The sequence below is a fragment of the Thermobia domestica genome, chromosome 10 (genome assembly GCF_964235325.1).
Source record: "Thermobia domestica chromosome 10, izTheDome1.hap1.1, whole genome shotgun sequence".
NCBI classification, from domain to species: domain Eukaryota; kingdom Metazoa; phylum Arthropoda; class Insecta; order Zygentoma; family Lepismatidae; genus Thermobia; species Thermobia domestica.
The window spans coordinates 262,838,430-262,858,952 of NC_137463.1; the positions used below are offsets into that span (position 1 = coordinate 262,838,430).

Genomic DNA, 20,523 nt, shown 5'->3' on the forward strand with positions numbered 1-20,523 from the left:
TACTAGTAATACTATTAGTACTATTGCTATTAACTACCACTACTACTACAGCTACTACTACTACTACTTATACTACAGCTTCCTTACCACAAGATTTATATCTTAAATCTTTATAACATGCGATTCCGATTCATTGTGAACTAATATGAATCGTTAGAATCAGTATGATTGTTTAAAAATCACTGGGGGCAGCGGGCTATACTCAATCCAATAACCCTTTTCCCGTCATATTTATTCTTTTATACATGCGAATGTAATCATATACAAGGACTGAAAGATGCACCATAGGACCGACATTCTGCTTGTCTCGTAGTAGCCGTTAGTTGTGTTATTCTAGAGAATCGTCAATGCAGTCGTATTATAAATGCTTACCATATTTTCTTGAAATCTTACTTTTATTTTGCTCACTTATTACGTTCCGTATACAAGTTTATCTGCTTTAAACAGTGAAATTATTTTTCTTCTTACATTTAATCATATACCTTTCTATCACAGCTAGTTATCCATATCTTTTTAACAATACTCGAATACCTAAAACCCCTGTTTTCACATAATTACGCTCTGCACAAAATATTCGAATGTCATAAGACTAATGTATAATGAATGTAATTATAAGCCGTCATGTATTTTTCCTACAAATTTTATCATATAAATGACAGCAAAAAAATTTTCAGAAGTATATTGAGACTTGAAAGAAAAATTTACATATTCAGAACTAAGAAGAATAGTCCATAGTGTATAAGCATCAGCATAACTTTAAAATAATATCGATGTATTGATGCACTTATAGAAGCCACGCAGATAAATATCTATATCTTATTTTACAATGGATTGATGTACAACTACTCTATCGTGTGGAAATGATGAACAAACATCTACTCAATTTTAAGCACCCCGAGGGGGAAACGAAATATCTTCAAGCGAAAACTTCATGCACAGCAATTGTAGAATCATTTGGTTGCGGTAACACGATTCAATAACTATTGCACAAGTTTGACTCTATTTGGAGAATTGTTTCTGAATCGCCTGATCTCTAGGCTCCGTGGTTTGCTTTACCAATACACCTCTTTCTGGATTTAGCAGCTCCGTATTACCTTCTCTGGTAGTATTTCAAGTCTATATTTCTTGACCATCATTTGCACACGATTGGGAAATTTGGAGTCGTGGATTTGTGGCAAAATATACTCTCTTTCCGCTAAGTGATATACACACTTTCTCTTACAATATCTAGCATGCACCCACACGGCAGAGGATATTACATTCAAAACTTACTGTAGCTTATATGATATATACTATGCTTCTCAAGATTCATACGCAACCTCATATTATACAGGCATGTCCACACGACAAACGTATACAACGTAAAATAAATACAACGTATATATTAAATTTTAATCTTACTGATTTCCATAATTGCACTGGGTTGTTCTTGTGCACATTCCAGTATTGTACGCAAGTAGGTTCCGAGGTTTAATCTCCATTGAGCAAGATTTTTGTAAAGATAGGTATCTACCGTATTAAAATTCTTGAATATGCAAATACTTTAAACCATACTTCAATGAATAGTATAATACTTCAATGAAGGATACAATACTTCAAATTATATAAATTTGAGAGCTTGAAGGCCCTCTTTGAAGAACTTCTGCGTACCTCATTGGTACATTGTACAGTCCGCATCAAAAAAACCTGCAACACGAACATGTAAGTTTAGTGTGAAACGACAAAGTCTTTTGCTCCAAAATAAGTGTGCAAGGGAGGACGCCGAGGTTTCTCCTGGCGTGATTCATGCCACTGAGACGTTATGTTCATTACCTGCGCTGTTAGGCGTAGTTTCACAATAAACTTACATGCTCATGTTGCAGGTTTTTTGCTGCAGACTGTACCACTTGTATTCTGATTATTAAGGTGCTAACTAGTTTAGATGCCTTATCTTTAGTATCCCTGAAGTTTCCAGTTTAATATAGGAACCAGAAGTGACGTCTCTCACTTTGGTCTTAATACAGGAACAAGGACGGAAATGAAATATATTCTCGAGAAGTTACATCCAAGGGCGACCATCAGGGGGGGCAAGGTGGGGCGCTCCCCCCTAAGAAGAAATTGTACTTGGGAATATTGAAATCTCAATAGAATTTTTACATTAGTTACAGCAAAATTTGAAACTATATTTGAAACGTCGCTTATACTTGTCCCCCCCTTGGAAACCACAACATGGGCGCCCCATGGTTACATCTATTTCAAATAATCTCTACTATCGCTTACTACCTATGCTACACAAGTATCTGTTCTAATATTAAAACAGAAAGTAAAGGATTCCTACCACCGTCGACTTCAACAGTGGATTAAGGGTGATAATGAAACATTTATGGAAAGTTAAAGTAATTTCGAAACACTGTTCCCCTCTATCTTATACCACTTCCGATCTATCGAGATAGATCTTGATATGATTGTGCTAGCTAGATTCATATTACTTATGGCTGCAAATATAGGTAGCCTGTTCACGTAGCCATTATTTTTTTAAATAGCTAATAATTGAATTAAATTTAAATAATGTAAATTTGAGTTCGGGTTTCTCAAAGATTTTTAATGATTTTGTACGCTCCCTTAACCCTACAATGCATAGTGGGACAGATATGGGTCATAGTAGTAAATAATCTATGCCTTCCTTTATAACGGTATGTAGTTGCTAATGCATGTTCAACCCGATTGGGAACGTTCGAAGGTAGTTGTAATTCCACAGTTTCCGCATAGATGGCACTATCAAGCGTACCGGTACTTCCGTTATTCATTTTTTCTCTTGCATTTTTTTTTTTTTTTTTTTTTTTTTTTTTTTTTTTTACAGAAGAGTCATGTATTATAGGGTTAAAACAAAACAGAGACTCAAGAGTCGTGTACGGAAAGTGAAAAATTTCTCAACTGTGCAATATTATTGTTCAATAGTCCTTTCTTTTCTTTCCGCAAAGTAAAACGCTCTACCCTGAAAAATGTTGTTATTTTTGAAACCAAAATTTTCTTGCTACGTGTATTCGCATTTTTTGTGTCCTTATAAATAAAGAGAAGATGAATTTATTAGATACAGAGCAATTGTTACTGGTAGAGGGACAAGGACAAAGATTGAATCTACGTTTGTGACGTTGAATCCAGTGTCAAAATTCAATCTCCCACCATCATTGATCATTTTTACTCTAAGGGTCCAATATTAAAATCTGAAGTTCTATTGGGTAACATTGTATTCGCTTTGAGAAGCCAGTTCTCGTTATCTGTTCACTTCAAATCTATAAATATTATAAGACAGATTTTCTCAACCTGGGGATCGTGAGAGGGTATCATGAGGGTCATGAAGATAAGCGGAAGAGACTAATATAATTAGAATCTAATACCGGAAAATATTTTTAAACATTATTTTGAATTTTGTTCTGATAGGCATATTTTTATTTTTATACATACTGTTAACAACAACAAAAGAATAGGTCTACTAAACATTTTCAACGGGTCTTTTATTATATGACCCAAAATTAAGCGAGTTATGAAGTTTTAAAATTTTCAAATGGCGTCCATTTTGAAACAGTATGAAACAGGAGATCAGATTCGATATTTGTAATGTGACTAAACTGACCGAATTTGGTTTTAATCCATTCACTTTTTAGGGAAGTTACTGTATCCACTGTATACAAGAAATTGATTCTACTATTATATAAATAGATGGATATCGTGAGATCTATGCAATATAGAGTATGTCGGAAGAGTAACGGAACGTTTTTCTTTCCATTTAACCACTAGCGCCATCTATTAGAGCGTTGGATATCTCCTCAACAAAACGAGACCACAATTATGAGAACTGGTTAACGGAGCTCAAGTTTATAATTAGCAAGAAACGTTAGTGTGTCTGGTGTCACCTCTTCACAATAAGATGGAGGAAAAAACTTATATTAAATTTTGTTTCAAGCTAGGTATAAGACATTTACACAAACATTGGAAATGATGAAACAAGCATATGGTGATGAGAGCTTATCTCGTACCCGTGTATTCGAGTGGTATACGCGATTCCGGAACGGTCGGGACTCCTTGGAAGACGACCCAAAACCAGGCAGACCGAAAAACAAAAATCGAGATTAGTTGGTGGGACAAGTGCGTGAAATGATCCCCCATGATGCGAATTCGACAGTGAGGTGGCTGGTGGAGGAATTAAATACAACTAAAGACATGATTCATGAAATTTTGATAAATAATTTAAAGAAAGGAAAAGTCTGTGCTCGATTTGTTCTTCACACCTTAACAGACAGCCAAAAAATTGATCGCGTTGAATACTGCAAGAAGCTGATTAAAACAACCAGACGGAACAGAACATTCCTGGAATCGATTGTAACTGGTGATGAGACTTGATGTTTCAAGTACGGTCCGCTAACAAAATGTTAAATTTGTGCCAAAGTGCTACGTGGAAGTCCCCAGGTTCTCCGAAAGCAAAAAAAGTTGTGTTTTCAAAAATCACATGAGAAGACAATGTTGATTTATTTTCACGATTCCAAAGGTATTATGCTTTGGGAATTCATTCCACAGAGTCAAACTGTTACTGATGTATATTATCTGCGTGTTATGGATAGTTTGTGGAAGAAAATCGTTCAAGTAAGGTCTGAGTATCGAGCGCCAGGCAGTTGGTCTTTTTTGCACGACAATGCACCATGTCACAAAACCGTAGCAGTTCGTGACTTTTTGGCTAAAAAAAAAAGCCAATCTGTGTGCTTCCACATCCTCCATATTCGCCTGATTTATCGCCATGTGACTATTTCCTATTCCCAAAATTAAAATTGACCATGAAAGGAACATTTCATGACAATGTTACACATGTCCAGTCTGCCGTGACCAGGATTATTGAGGCGATTCCGAAAAAGGACATTCCAAACTCTACGCTATTCTAATGCCACATTGACTTCATCCCTAGTTTTCCGTTGCAAGCGCTGCTATCGGCTGAAGGAATTCCACTCGCTTTCTCTCGCTTAGCAACAGCTCAACCCTTATTGGCTCAACGCGTGGGTATGTGAGGGTGTGAGCTTTAGTTCGCATTTTTGCCACGGCTCAAGACATTTTGGCAGCACAATAGCATTGATTGAATGTGTCCTGCGGTGTATCGACGCAGAAGGAATGTATTTTGAATGAAAAAAACTACAGTTGGCAAAATACTTAATTCTTTTTTCTAACTTAAAAAGTTCCGTTACTTTTCCGACATACTGTATAGGTATATTAAAAATCCCACACAAGCTTATTACAAACCAAAAATTATAAGGAGGTCGCTTGCAAGTGGATGTGATAAAATGGGGGTCGTGGTAGGAATTAGGTTGAGAACCACTACTATAAAACCGGAACTTGGAAATTCCTACCTCATTCATTTGCTATAGAGGAATATATGCGGATATGCAACTATTTGTAGGACTTTGAATCCATAATTACAACTGTCGCTATCAATTAAAGTATCTTCATCTAGGATTATCTATATTGAAGCCGGAAAATGTAGATTACTATCACTTACGTTTTCTGTAATAGAGACATTAGAGAAATTGGTTCTTCAAATGCTAAATTCTCATTGGAAATCCATTTCACACTATCTCTTACTGTTTTAGCTATGGTACCAGTAGACAGATAAACGCATAGACGGGCATGGTCGTTCTATAAGTATTTCTCCACTTACTGTATGTAGTATAATTTGGAAGTCTAAAAATTGAGATCAATCATGTCTGTGATATCTTGAGAAGCAAAACATAATAATTGCAAACAAAAATGTTTTCCCCGCCCCTTTTTTTCCTTAAGAGAGAAGAGAAACTGTTTCATTTAGTACTTATTTTCACACATACACACAAAAACAAATTAATTACCAAAACGTCTGATGACAACTTCAGATCGTCCGCCGAGGCACGTGACAAATCTGTCTTTCTTAAACACTCGATAAGTGCCTTCGACGTGTCAGTAGGACATCCAAATTCTGCAGCCCTTTCTTTAGTAAATCTTAGAGGATCATGTGAAAATGCCCAATTTGATAAAGCTGTTCCACTCTGCGATATTGCTTTGTGAAATAGTCCTGAAAAGAAAAGCATTTAAAATATCAGTTTTTATTATTTGTTTGTTCTAATGGATACGTTATCTATCATTTCATGCACTCACTAAAACAAATTCACAGAATCTCCCCATAATCAATTCGCCAAAGATAAGTACAGGGTAATTCACTAGTTTCATCTATGAATTGTAGTAGATTATGGGGTCTGCATTAGAGCAAAGTCTAGAAAATATGAACTTATAGTTCATGATCGGTTCTGCAACAGATAAAAGTGTAGAAATAATACGAAGTATAGTCCATTATCGGTTCTGCAACAGATAAAAGTGTAGAAATAATATTAACTATAATTCATTATTGGTTCTGCAAGAGATAAAAGTGTAGAAATATGAACTATAATTCATTATTGGTTCTGCAAGAGATAAAAGTGTAGAAATATGAACTATAGTTCATTATTGGTTCTGCAAGAGATAAAAGTGTAGAAATAATATGAACTATAGTTCATTATTGGTTCTGCAAGAGATAAAAGTGTAGAAATAATATGAACTATAGTTCATTATTGGTTCTGCAAGAGATAAAAGTATAGAAATAATATGAACTATAGTTCATTATTGGTTCTGCAAGAGATAAAAGTATAGAAATAATATGAACTATAGTTCATTATTGGTTCTGCAAGAGATAAAAGTATAGAAATAATATGAACTATAGTTCATTATTGGTTCTGCAAGAGATAAAAGTGTAGAAATAATATGAACTATAGTTCATTATTGGTTCTGCAAGAGATAAAAGTGTAGAAATAATATGAACTATAGTTCGTTATTGGTTCTGCAAGAGATAAAAGTATAGAAATAATATGAACTATAGTTCATTATTGGTTCTGCAAGAGATAAAAGTGTAGAAATAATATGAACTATAGTTCATTATTGGTTCTGCAAGAGATAAAAGTGTAGAAATAATATGAACTATAGTTCGTTACTGGTTCTGCAAGAGATAAAAGTATAGAAATAATATGAACTATAGTTCGTTATTGGTTCTGCAAGAGATAAAAGTGTAGAAATAATATGAACTATAGTTCATTATTGGTTCTGCAAGAGATAAAAGTGTAGAAATAATATGAACTATAGTTCGTTATTGGTTCTGCAAGAGATAAAAGTATAGAAATAATATGAACTATAGTTCGTTATTGGTTCTGCAAGAGATAAAAGTGTAGAAATAATATGAACTATAGTTCATTATTGGTTCTGCAAGAGATAAAAGTGTAGAAATAATATGAACTATAGTTCGTTATTGGTTCTGCAAGAGATAAAAGTGTAGAAATAATATGAACTATAGTTCATTATTGGTTCTGCAAGAGATAAAAGTGTAGAAATAATATGAACTATAGTTCATTATTGGTTCTGCAAGAGATAAAAGTGTAGAAATAATATGAACTATAGTTCGTTATTGGTTCTGCAAGAGATAAAAGTGTAGAAATAATATGAACTATAGTTCGTTATTGGTTCTGCAAGAGATAAAAGTATAGAAATAATATGAACTATAGTTCGTTATTGGTTCTGCAAGAGATAAAAGTATAGACATAATATGAACTATAGTTCGTTATTGGTTCTGCAAGAGATAAAAGTATAGAAATAATATGAACTATAGTTCATTATTGGTTCTGCAAGAGATAAAAGTGTAGAAATAATATGAACTATAGTTCGTTATTGGTTCTGCAAGAGATAAAAGTATAGAAATAATATGAACTATAGTTCGTTTTTGGTTCTGCAAGAGATAAAAGTATAGAAATAATATGAACTATAGTTCATTATTGGTTCTGCAAGAGATAAAAGTGTAGAAATAATATGAACTATAGTTCGTTATTGGTTCTGCAAGAGATAAAAGTATAGAAATAATATGAACTATAGTTCGTTATTGGTTCTGCAAGAGATAAAAGTATAGAAATAATATGAACTATAGTTCGTTATTGGTTCTGCAAGAGATAAAAGTATAGAAATAATATGAACTATAGTTCATTATTGGTTCTGCAAGAGATAAAAGTATAGAAATAATATGAACTATAGTTCGTTATTGGTTCTGCAAGAGATAAAAGTGTAGAAATAATATGAACTATAGTTCATTATTGGTTCTGCAAGAGATAAAAGTGTAGAAATAATATGAACTATAGTTCGTTATTGGTTCTGCAAGAGATAAAAGTATAGAAATAATATGAACTATAGTTCGTTATTGGTTCTGCAAGAGATAAAAGTATAGAAATAATATGAACTATAGTTCATTATTGGTTCTGCAAGAGATAAAAGTGTAGAAATAATATGAACTATAGTTCGTTATTGGTTCTGCAAGAGATAAAAGTATAGAAATAATATGAACTATAGTTCGTTATTGGTTCTGCAAGAGATAAAAGTATAGAAATAATATGAACTATAGTTCGTTATTGGTTCTGCAAGAGATAAAAGTGTAGAAATAATATGAACTATAGTTCGTTATTGGTTCTGCAAGAGATAAAAGTATAGAAATAATATGAACTATAGTTCGTTATTGGTTCTGCAAGAGATAAAAGTATAGAAATAATATGAACTATAGTTCATTATTGGTTCTGCAAGAGATAAAAGTATAGAAATAATATGAACTATAGTTCGTTATTGGTTCTGCAAGAGATAAAAGTATAGAAATAATATGAACTATAGTTCATTATTGGTTCTGCAAGAGATAAAAGTGTAGAAATAATATGAACTATAGTTCGTTATTGGTTCTGCAAGAGATAAAAGTGTAGAAATAATATGAACTATAGTTCGTTATTGGTTCTGCAAGAGATAAAAGTATAGAAATAATATGAACTATAGTTCGTTATTGGTTCTGCAAGAGATAAAAGTATAGAAATAATATGAACTATAGTTCGTTATTGGTTCTGCAAGAGATAAAAGTATAGAAATAATATGAACTATAGTTCATTATTGGTTCTGCAAGAGATAAAAGTATAGAAATAATATGAACTATAGTTCGTTATTGGTTCTGCAAGAGATAAAAGTATAGAAATAATATGAACTATAGTTCGTTATTGGTTCTGCAAGAGATAAAAGTATAGAAATAATATGAACTATAGTTCATTATTGGTTCTGCAAGAGATAAAAGTGTAGAAATAATATGAACTATAGTTCGTTATTGGTTCTGCAAGAGATAAAAGTATAGAAATAATATGAACTATAGTTCGTTATTGGTTCTGCAAGAGATAAAAGTATAGAAATAATATGAACTATAGTTCGTTATTGGTTCTGCAAGAGATAAAAGTATAGAAATAATATGAACTATAGTTCGTTATTGGTTCTGCAAGAGATAAAAGTGTAGAAATAATATGAACTATAGTTCGTTATTGGTTCTGCAAGAGATAAAAGTGTAGAAATAATATGAACTATAGTTCGTTATTGGTTCTGCAAGAGATAAAAGTATAGAAATAATATGAACTATAGTTCGTTATTGGTTCTGCAAGAGATAAAAGTATAGAAATAATATGAACTATAGTTCGTTATTGGTTCTGCAAGAGATAAAAGTATAGAAATAATATGAACTATAGTTCGTTATTGGTTCTGCAAGAGATAAAAGTGTAGAAATAATATGAACTATAGTTCGTTATTGGTTCTGCAAGAGATAAAAGTATAGAAATAATATGAACTATAGTTCGTTATTGGTTCTGCAAGAGATAAAAGTATAGAAATAATATGAACTATAGTTCATTATTGGTTCTGCAAGAGATAAAAGTATAGAAATAATATGAACTATAGTTCATTATTGGTTCTGCAAGAGATAAAAGTATAGAAATAATATGAACTATAGTTCGTTATTGGTTCTGCAAGAGATAAAAGTATAGAAATAATATGAACTATAGTTCATTATTGGTTCTGCAAGAGATAAAAGTATAGAAATAATATGAACTATAGTTCGTTATTGGTTCTGCAAGAGATAAAAGTATAGAAATAATATGAACTATAGTTCGTTATTGGTTCTGCAAGAGATAAAAGTATAGAAATAATATGAACTATAGTTCGTTATTGGTTCTGCAAGAGATAAAAGTGTAGAAATAATATGAACTATAGTTCGTTATTGGTTCTGCAAGAGATAAAAGTATAGAAATAATATGAACTATAGTTCATTATTGGTTCTGCAAGAGATAAAAGTGTAGAAATAATATGAACTATAGTTCGTTATTGGTTCTGCAAGAGATAAAAGTATAGAAATAATATGAACTATAGTTCGTTATTGGTTCTGCAAGAGATAAAAGTATAGAAATAATATGAACTATAGTTCGTTATTGGTTCTGCAAGAGATAAAAGTGTAGAAATAATATGAACTATAGTTCGTTATTGGTTCTGCAAGAGATAAAAGTGTAGAAATAATATGAACTATAGTTCGTTATTGGTTCTGCAAGAGATAAAAGTATAGAAATAATATGAACTATAGTTCATTATTGGTTCTGCAAGAGATAAAAGTGTAGAAATAATATGAACTATAGTTCGTTATTGGTTCTGCGAGAGATAAAAGTGTAGAAATAATATGAACTATAGTTCATTATTAGTTCTGCAAGGGATAAAAGTGTAGAAATAATATGAACTATAGTTCATTATTAGTTCTGCGAGGGATAAAAATGTAGAAATAATATGAACTATAGTTCATCTGTTCTGCATCAGAACAAAGTCTTGAAAAATATGAGTTACAGTTCATATCAGTTCCTCACGGGAACGAAGACCAGACAAATTCAATTATATTCATACACGAATTCAACACTTTAGTTTGGTTTAAAATTGATGCATGACTTCTACCTTATTATTAAAGGTACAATGAAACAAAAGATACCTAATTACGAGACATATTACAAACGATAGGTCTCATTGAGCCAAACAAAATGATACAGATGTTCTGACGAATAAGTTTCGAGAAAACAAACAAAAAAATATTTAAGGCACTAAAAATGTGTCATTTTGTGCTAAACAGAAATAATTGCAGCATTTGTTAAAGTGAAACTGACATTAAAGGATAGTCTTATCTCATTAAGCTTTGGCCTAAATTGTAAATGACTCTTGAAGTTTATTTGAAGGTTGCTTTTAGAGCTCTGTGTATTTCTGAACGCATTTATGAAAGGACAAAGATGCCGTAATGTAGACAGCAATGAAAAGATATGAGTAATATCGTTAAGCCATTTTCGATATCGTTTATCGTCCATATTTAGTACAGAGGACATATGAAATTATCACCTACAGCTTACTGTGCGATCTGATCTTCATGAGCTCCCACTAAGGATAGAATCTAGGTTTTCCGTGTTGAAGGCGCGTACACTAACCATTTCGCCACGAAGCAGTTTGGAACAATTTTTGGGAACATAGCAGTCTATATTTTTTAAATAAAATTAGCTGAACCTGCACTCTCTATTCACATATGAGCATGAATCTCCTTGTCATTCCTCACAACATCTGTACATGTCGCTTTACAGATACAAGTGAAATAAAACTCTGCAAGCGGAGCCATAAAAGAGAGATTTTTCGATTAGTTTTTCAATAGCTCGCACCGTTTGCAAAATTGACCCTACTTCCGATTGGAATTTCTAATTCATGTATGATCAGTGTTTTCTTTCTTCTTGCATCCAGTATGTAATAAGCGAATACATTACATACACAATTAATTATAATGTCAGTGATATATGGTGTTCATTGGGCAAAATACTCCAAACGATAAACATTCATCTTAGCTTGGAGAAAGGATTATCTTTCGTATTTCATTATGATTTGCCCATCAAAAAACGCCTGAGAGATATAAAACCCCTATATGCAACAATGTTGTGTTGGAATGTCTAACTGATAGGATATGATGCTTTTTTTAAAAAAAAATATTCAACACTTCCAGTGCACCCCTAAAAATTTGTAATAAAGAAATAACGGCTATGTTTTTCTTTAAATATTTAATTAGAACCGGTCAATTTACACCAAATTTGGAATCGACCAGCGAAAACGGCACGTTTCTAGCACTTGTGGTTTCCGAGATCTCATTGTCGACAGAATTGCGGACAAACATATAAACCTAGCATTTTAATATATAGAAGAAATGAAACGTAATGAAATAATTCAGTTTAACGTTTAACTCTTTGGAGTTTTAGTACCTATTTAGTGTCTATATTATTCGATTAAAAAGAAAGCAATAAAGCTTTTTCACTTCGAGCTTTTCGGTTTTTCAAGTTTAGAAGCATTGTAGAACACGTTACGTATGGTTTCAAGCCTTTCTGCGTCGAGACATTAGGAGGTGATGACGTCATAACTTGAAAAAAAAAGTAGTTTTTGTTAGAGCTATTTTCATTAATTTTTGTCGGGTTTACTTTCGCATCTAGAAGATTTAAATTTTGCACAAACATTAGTCCACCGAGTAGTATTTATCAGATTTTTTTCAGATCTTTGTGTTAGCACAGGGGGTCCAGAGGGACAAAAAGGTTTTAAAAATTACAAAAAAAAAATCCTTTTTTTCCGCGGTTTTCCTGCCTCAGATACATGATTTAGACGTGAATGGTACCGTATAAAAGGCAGTTCTATTCTGAAGGGAATAATGGTCAAACCATGATCCTAGGGTAAATAAAAATGTCTTAGGAAATTGTTACTTGATATCCTGAAAAAAATGTTAAGCCTCTTTTTATTATTTTATGGCAGGCTTACTTTTGCACCTAGAAAATTGAAAATTTGCACAAACATTCAGCCCACATAGTATTTATCAGAGTTTTTCAGGTATCTGCGTTAACACAGGGTGTCCAGAGGGGCCAAAAGTATAAAAAGGGTTATTTTAATCAAAAAATCCCTTTCTTTGCGATTTTTCCGCCTTAAGTACACGATGGTGACATGTGAATAGTACCGCTTGAAAGGCAGTTTTATTCTGAAAAGAATGATCTGCGAACCATGATTCTAGGATAAAGAGATGTTTCAGGAATTTTTTTACCTGAGATCAGGATCTTCTGCGGTAATCTGGGACATTGTGGGGATTATTGATAAATATTTTTCCCGCCCTTAGTATTCAAGATGGAAGTTTGAAATTTTGTACACACAGTTAGCACATCTGTTAGCATTTTTCAGTTGATTTTCAGGTCTCTGCGATAACAGACGGAAAGTCCAGAGGGTCTTAAAATTAAAAAATCCCGATTTCTCTGAAAATTTTCTGCCTCAGGGACATGATAGGGAAATGTGAATGGTACTATTTGAAAAGGTGCTTCACTGTGAAAAAAAGCGAGGTATGAACCACGATTCTACGATAAATACGAATGATGCTGTAGCCGCTTGACTGAAAATATATAATTTACCTTTAAAAAATGCCGGAATTTAAAATGGTTGAGCTCTTTTTAGGCTAAGGTATATGATGATCAAGGCAAGTGAATGATGATGAAAGAATTGATGAAGTGAGAAAGTGGTAGAAAACGCGAGTACCCCGAGAAAACCCACGAAAATGATGATGTCCTCCACAAATTATTTGCCAGGGGATCGAACCAGAGATCCGACGCACCAGCCATTACTAAATCCTTGTCAATATCAATCCAAAAAGTTCAAAATGCCTGCATGAGATTTATCTATAACACGCGAAAATGTGAACATATACTGCCCTTACTAAATCAAAACAACATTCTAACAATGTCAAGGAGGCGTTTGTTGCATCTGTACTGCCAGATACATAAAGTCATACACAATAATGGCCCCCTATATCTTAAAAGTAAGCTGACGTTCCGAAATGAAATCCATCCATACGAAACAAACGTTCCCGTACATTTGACATCCCGCGGCATACATTAACAAAAGCAGCGAAATCCTTCTCTATTTCAGCCGTGAGAGCCTGGAATTCATTACCTTCCGATATAATCGAGTGCAAAGGATTCTTGACCTTCAAACGTAGGGTAAAGGATCATCTTTTACATCAACAGAAACTTAGCTTGAACACCTACGCCTTAGCCTGCAGCAAATAAACCAATTTTGTATGCATATTGTAGTATAGAGGAGAGTATTAGGCCTATTGTACCTGAAAAACTATTATATTCTTACTTCATATTGGTTTTATTCAATATATATATATATATATATATATATATATATATATATATATATATATATATATATATAATATTAGTTTGTAGTTAACTAAACGTTATATGTTTATTGTCGTTATATATGTACGTGTATAATATTTTTTATATATATTCTCATGTGACATTCCTGATTGTAATTTTGTTGAGGTTAGGTGGTAGAGCAGCCTACGGCTGAACCTCGCCTCATGAATAAAGGCATTTTCAATTCAATTCAAAGGTATGCGCTCTACTACTGAACCACTGTGCCCTCTTATGCGTTTCAAATGAAACTGGAATGATTGTGACGGAATCACACAAACAAGATATTAAATATTGTTTCTTTCATCATACCATAGATTACTGGCACTGGCATATTACTTTACTTAAGTGATTCGTATTCTCATAGATATCTTAGATAATAGGGTATACCTAGGTATAATGTCAACATTTAACGATTTGATGGATAAAATCAAAAGAAATATTCATTTATGCATAATTAGTATTCAATCACATCTTAAATCACCTCATCCAGTTTTTGAATTTGAGTAGATTGCACTTTTTCGCATAATGGACATGTTTTGTAGATTTTAACGTAGTGTCGGCCCCGCATTCAAGTACAACCGTACGAACGTAAAACAAGCGTGAACCATAGTTTCCTTCAATTTTGCTATGATATTTTATTCTCACTATATTTACCGACAAAATTGCTCCTAAGAAAGAGTTGCTTGAAAAATAAGTAGTTCATTTTCTGTATTTATCGATTTCACTCTAAGACTAATGAAAATGTTCAGTCCGTTTCCATCCAATAATCGTAAGTTTTCTTCCCCACTTGAGGCTTTAATTGTTAATGTCTTGGAGAAAATTAGCAAATACACTTCACAAAATCATCAAAACTGAAAAGAAAGCTCTACAAACATTAGAAGTGAGCGAAACTAATCAAAATCAGACCTTACAAACGTTATGAGAATGGTATAACGTTTAGTATTGAAGAACTTTCTGAAAGTTCAACACACTTGAAGTTCCCACGGTTCAGGCTTTTTCTTTAACTATACATCAAAGGGGAAAGTTCCCTCATCGTAATAAAAACTCTTCATCCTGATCTGTGACGTTACAGTTTTCTGCTCCTCTTCTCAGTAACACACGAAGAGAAGGAGCAGCTGGTATATAAGCTGATGTTGATAATATATAGTGATGAAAGATAAGCAAGAATATTGATAGAGTAATCAATGCTTTTCCGGACTTTGTGGAGTCATGACTTCTTTATTATAGGAACACTTGTTTGTTATATTCTCTTACTATATTTCCTCCCATCCTATTATATTCTCTTACCTTATTTCCTCCCATCCTATTATATTCTTTTACCATATTTTCTTTCATCTTATTACATTCTCATACCTTATTTCCTCCCATCCTATTATATTCTTTTACCATATTTCCTTCCATCCTATTATATTCTCATACCTTATTTCCTCCAATCCTATTATATTCTTTTACCCTATTTCCTTCCATCCTATTATATTCTCATACCTTATTTCCTCCAATCCTATTATATTCTTTTACCCTATTTCCTTCCATCCTATTATATTCTCATACCTTATTTCCTCCAATCCTATTATATTCTTTTACCATATTTCCTCCCATTCTATTATACTCTTACCTTATTTCCTCCCATCCTATTATATTCTTTTACCATATTTCCTTCCATCCTATTGTATTCTCATACCTTATTTCCTCCCATCTTATTATATTCTTTTACCATATTTCCTTCCATTCTCATACCTTATTTCCTCCCATTTTATTATATTCTCTTACCTTATTTCCTCCCATCCTTTTATATTCTCATACCTTATTTCCTCCCGTTCTTTGCTCTCTTTTTATTTTCTTTGTTCTCCTTACATTGTGAAAGCACGCTCCTATAGCATACAATAATCAATTGATGATGACTGTCCCATAAAAACCTTTGCTATTTATGTTTGTCTGGAACTAAGGGCTTACAGAAAATAATTAATATTGTTAACATTTATACGGCTGAACCTTGTCCATCGTATAATTTCCTCTTGTCAATCATTTACGATACAAGATAGTGATACTATTCAACGCTGTATACAAGTTTTCGAAAACTCTTCAATTACTTATTTGAGCTATGTACACCCATTGTTTGTCTTAGATTTGTGTGTACGGCCAGACTTGTAAACAAGTACGTTATTGTCGACAACTTCTCTTGTACATGAAGAAGCACAAGTAGTTGTTTGCTAATTAGTGTAATTTTACTGTAGATAACATAGACGCTTTCAATGTACAAGAAGAGTGCAATGGATAAGTGTTTGTGTTTGAGGGGAAATGCTCAAGAATCTACTGTCCACTAGAAAGTCAATTGACGCAAAGGTAGCTAGATTTATTCTATTTTCCTTATCTGTTTTCCAATAATACATGCATAAGGAACTTCGGGGAGTGGTAATTGACCTACTCAAAATTTCTGAGAAATACATTCATGTCAGTTATAACCATACAAATTATGTCCTTCAACTCCTATTTGTTCAATAATTAATATACCGGTACTTAATTACTGTATTACTGAAACAAACTCAATATGTTTGACGTTTTGCGACTGGGCAAGAGATGTCAATAAAAATATGACAAATCAGGGTTTGCTGAAAGAAAAGAACAAGAATTTTAGGAAACTTAAAATTCCATCAAAACATTGTGATTTTGGCCAGTAACAGTTTTTGGATTAAAGGTCGCAACATTTTTGAACTGCCCCTAAATCGAGTTTTTGTATTTTCTACGAAATAAGCACATTGTATTGAGTTAGATGATAGTTTGGGTTTGAATACACTATATGTAGTTCTCCAGATATAAAGCATAGAAAAGTTTTGATTGAAATATATTGAATCTTTTGATCCAAAAAGTTAAATTTTGCTCGAATGCACGAATCAGAATCACTTCTACCGCACGACTCTCTAATATTGATTAAATCGCTATTGTTTCGTTAAAGAATTATTACAATATTAAGTCTGTTATGCTAAATGTGAAACAATTATGTGATGGTTCACATCGCATTTCCTCTGGGTCGCGAAGTTTGCGATGCGTTTAAATTAAGAGGTACCGAATTCCCGTCTTGACAACCAAAGGTGACGACAATGGGAATAGAAACCAGCGCAAACTAAAAATCCATCGGGATGGCCGTATTTTCTCCAGGGCTGTAACATTAGTGCAATGAACTAAAAGTTATAAAGATAAATATAAACAGAATTCAAATATTCTAAACTTTTACGATAATTCATTATGTCCTAGTTGTTGAGAAAGTTATTTTTGAATAACGTTCCTCTTCTGTCTATCTGTCCTCCATTCTTATATGCAAGAGATAAGTAGCCATGCTACTCAACGGATCGAAATCAAATTTAACTGTTTAAAACGAATTTTTAAAGAAGGCATTCTTCTTATTTCCTTTTAAAATAGATTTTGGCGAAAACGCCTAACGATTTTACTACTATTTTATATATCGACATCATCTACAATATTACATTATTGTTTTTTTATTTTTTTTTTAAAGAAAAGAAATCCACATATGGCGCCTTTCTTAACGACGAGTACCCACACCATCTTTACTTTTTAGTCCATTGTATTTATATGAGAAATTATTTTTCTGTTGACATAAGCTACTGATGTAATTTCACAGATTTCTTCTGTAAGTTTTGTTAAATACCCCTATGCTTCTTCAAAGTGAATTTGTAATATATAGGGTGAACCAAAAGTAGGCTGACAGTCTGAGTACCTGCATTGATAAAATTTTCAGAGAGTTCGTTAGGGATTTTATTTCTGGCTTTTCGGCATCTATGGTACACCGTCACAGACACATGAGGGATGACGTCCTTCAGCGATCACACTGCCCGGACAGTTGGAAAGAAAGGAAGGAATGGGTAAGAAAGGAAGCGGCCAGAGACCATTATGTTAGACACTATTCCAGCATTTGCCTTGTATGAATGAGGAAAGCCAGGAAAAGCCTCACTCTCGATGACCGGCCTGAAAAATATGTTACACTTTTTCGACCGAATGCCCCCACCGGGAATCGAACTTGGGACTCCAGGGAGGTCATATTGCATTAATGTATACAATAAAGTTTAATTGTAAATGAAATAATTATCAAAAGTGAATTGCATTGCACATGTAATCTCAAAATAAATATCATTTACTACTGTTCACCTATATTTGGATTACCCTATGTATTTTTAAAATTGTTTAAATTAAATGTGATTATTATTGGGTCTAGGTCAAAACCCCCACAGCCAAAACCCCCACACTTAAGAAATGTCAAAACGCCCACACGATCGGTCATAACCCCCACACAAATGGACAAATCTCCCAAATACACGAACGGTCATAACCCCCAAAGCCAAATCCCCCACACTCATGAAATGTCAAAACGCCCACAAAATCGGTCAAAACTCCCACACAAATGGACAAAACAGCAACACATAGCAACGGTCATAATCCCCACATAAATGGACAAAACCCCCACACAAATGGTCAAAACTTCCACATGCAGAAATTGCCACAACTGCCACACAAATGGACAAAACCCCCACACAATCGGACAAATCTCCCACACTCTGAAATGATCGTGATTGCACGTCTTTGTTGCGGCTCTTTATGACGCCCACTTTAGTGTTTCTGTCATTAGAAAACAGTGCAAGAAGAATAGTTGCAACATCAGTTTAAGTGGAATAAAAAATGTTATTAAAAAGTACAAGGGCAAGACATGCAACCAGGATCATTTCAGAGTGCGGGAAATTTGTCCGATTGTGTGGGGGTTTTGTCCATGTGTGTGGCAGTTGTGACAATTTCTGCATGTTGGAGTTTTGTCCATTTGTGTGGGGGTTTTGTCCATTTATGTGGGGATTTTGACAGTTGCTATGTGTGGCTGTTTTGTCCATTTGTGTGGGAGTTATGACCGTTGGAGGTTATGACCGATTACCAGTGTGGGGGTTTTGGCTGTGGGGGGTTATGATCGTTCGTGTATTTGGGAGATTTGTCCATTTGTGTGGGGGTTACGACCGTTTGTGTAGGCGTTTTGACATTTCTTGAGTGTGGGTGTTTTGGCTGTGGAGGTTTTGACCGGTTCCCTTATTATTAACAATAAATAAATTACATAATTTAATATTCTGGAATAAGGGACGCTTAAATAGTCTGGATGAAAATATCAATAAAATTCCAGTTTATTTCACAGAAAAGAGAAAAATAATTCCTTATCCGTTTCACGTATAACACATAAGAACGTGTTAGTTTGTATGTAACGCTCCTAGTAGTTCACAGCCATCCTACCAGATGTCTCTACTTGCGTTGTCTGTCTGTCTGACTGACAGACGTCAACAGATGTCGCCAATGTGCAGGAAATTTGCAGATTTTATTGCAACTTAAAAACTACATTGTTTCAATTCAATTATTTCAAACCTGAACAACGTTCGATTTTTACCTCTAGTGTTCAGTGATCCGAAACCTTGGGGGCACAACTACTATAAATCAATAGGATAAAACAAAAATGATAGAGTTATTCAAGGCCGTTATTGTTCTAATACACGGGGAGTTTCCTTTTCATCTTCCATAAAATTAGATGACTAAAGAAATTGCGTTATATTTTACATTTTAAGTGTGAAACTGAGATTAACTCTCCGGAGATTTCTTCAGAATAAGTTGTAGAAATAATAATAATAAAAAAAAAGAATTATTTACTGAAATGTTTATTATCAGTTGTTTCGACCTACCTTTAGACATTGGAGATAAGACATGAAGATGAACGCTTGCACCTCCAGCGCTTTCACCAAAGATAGTCACACTGTCGGGGTTACCTCCAAATTTCTCGATGTTTTGCTGTACCCATTTCAGAGCCAGGACCTGGTCCTTCATACCCCAGTTACCAGAAGCCACTGCATCGCCCGTACTAAGGAAGCCTAAGACAGAAAAAAAAAAGTGAACTTATAAATTTGAGGAAATCTCATGTCAGCTACACACCAAACCTGATGTCCCTTTCACAGGGTGTTATTGAAATACGTGTCCTTACCTATGTCAAATGAAAGAAAAAAATTTATTAAACATGGATCACGAAAACCCTCCTTTCAAAGCTATATGGGCCCAAAATTCAAAATATTCCACTTCGAAACGCACTGATTTGAAAATTATGTTACTCTCACAAGCGCTTCAAGAAATTATATAAATATAAATAGGAATATAGATCTGACCAAATTCTTACAGAAGATTTAGGATTTAGATTTCTGGGCTTTCGGCATCTAAGGCCATTTAACCCTTCACGATTTGAGGGATGACGTCCCTCGGCGAGCACACTATCCGGGGAAAGGGAAGGAAGAAAGGATTGTGTAAGGAAGGAAGCGGCCTGGGACCTATAAGTTAGGTA

At 33.7% G+C, this 20,523-nt stretch overlaps 1 protein-coding gene across 1 annotated transcript in view; it reads right to left on the reverse strand.

Annotated features, from left to right (window-relative positions):
- LOC145663182 (juvenile hormone esterase-like) overlaps positions 1–20,523 on the reverse strand; it is an 83,223-nt gene that overhangs the window by 32,282 nt on the left and 30,418 nt on the right. The window contains exons 4-5 of the mRNA XM_081729515.1: positions 19,877–20,062; positions 5,865–6,067 (exon numbers count right to left, since the gene is read on the reverse strand). Of these exons, the coding sequence (XP_081585641.1) occupies positions 5,865–6,067; positions 19,877–20,062 (389 nt within the window). The remainder of the gene's footprint in view (positions 1–5,864; positions 6,068–19,876; positions 20,063–20,523) is intronic.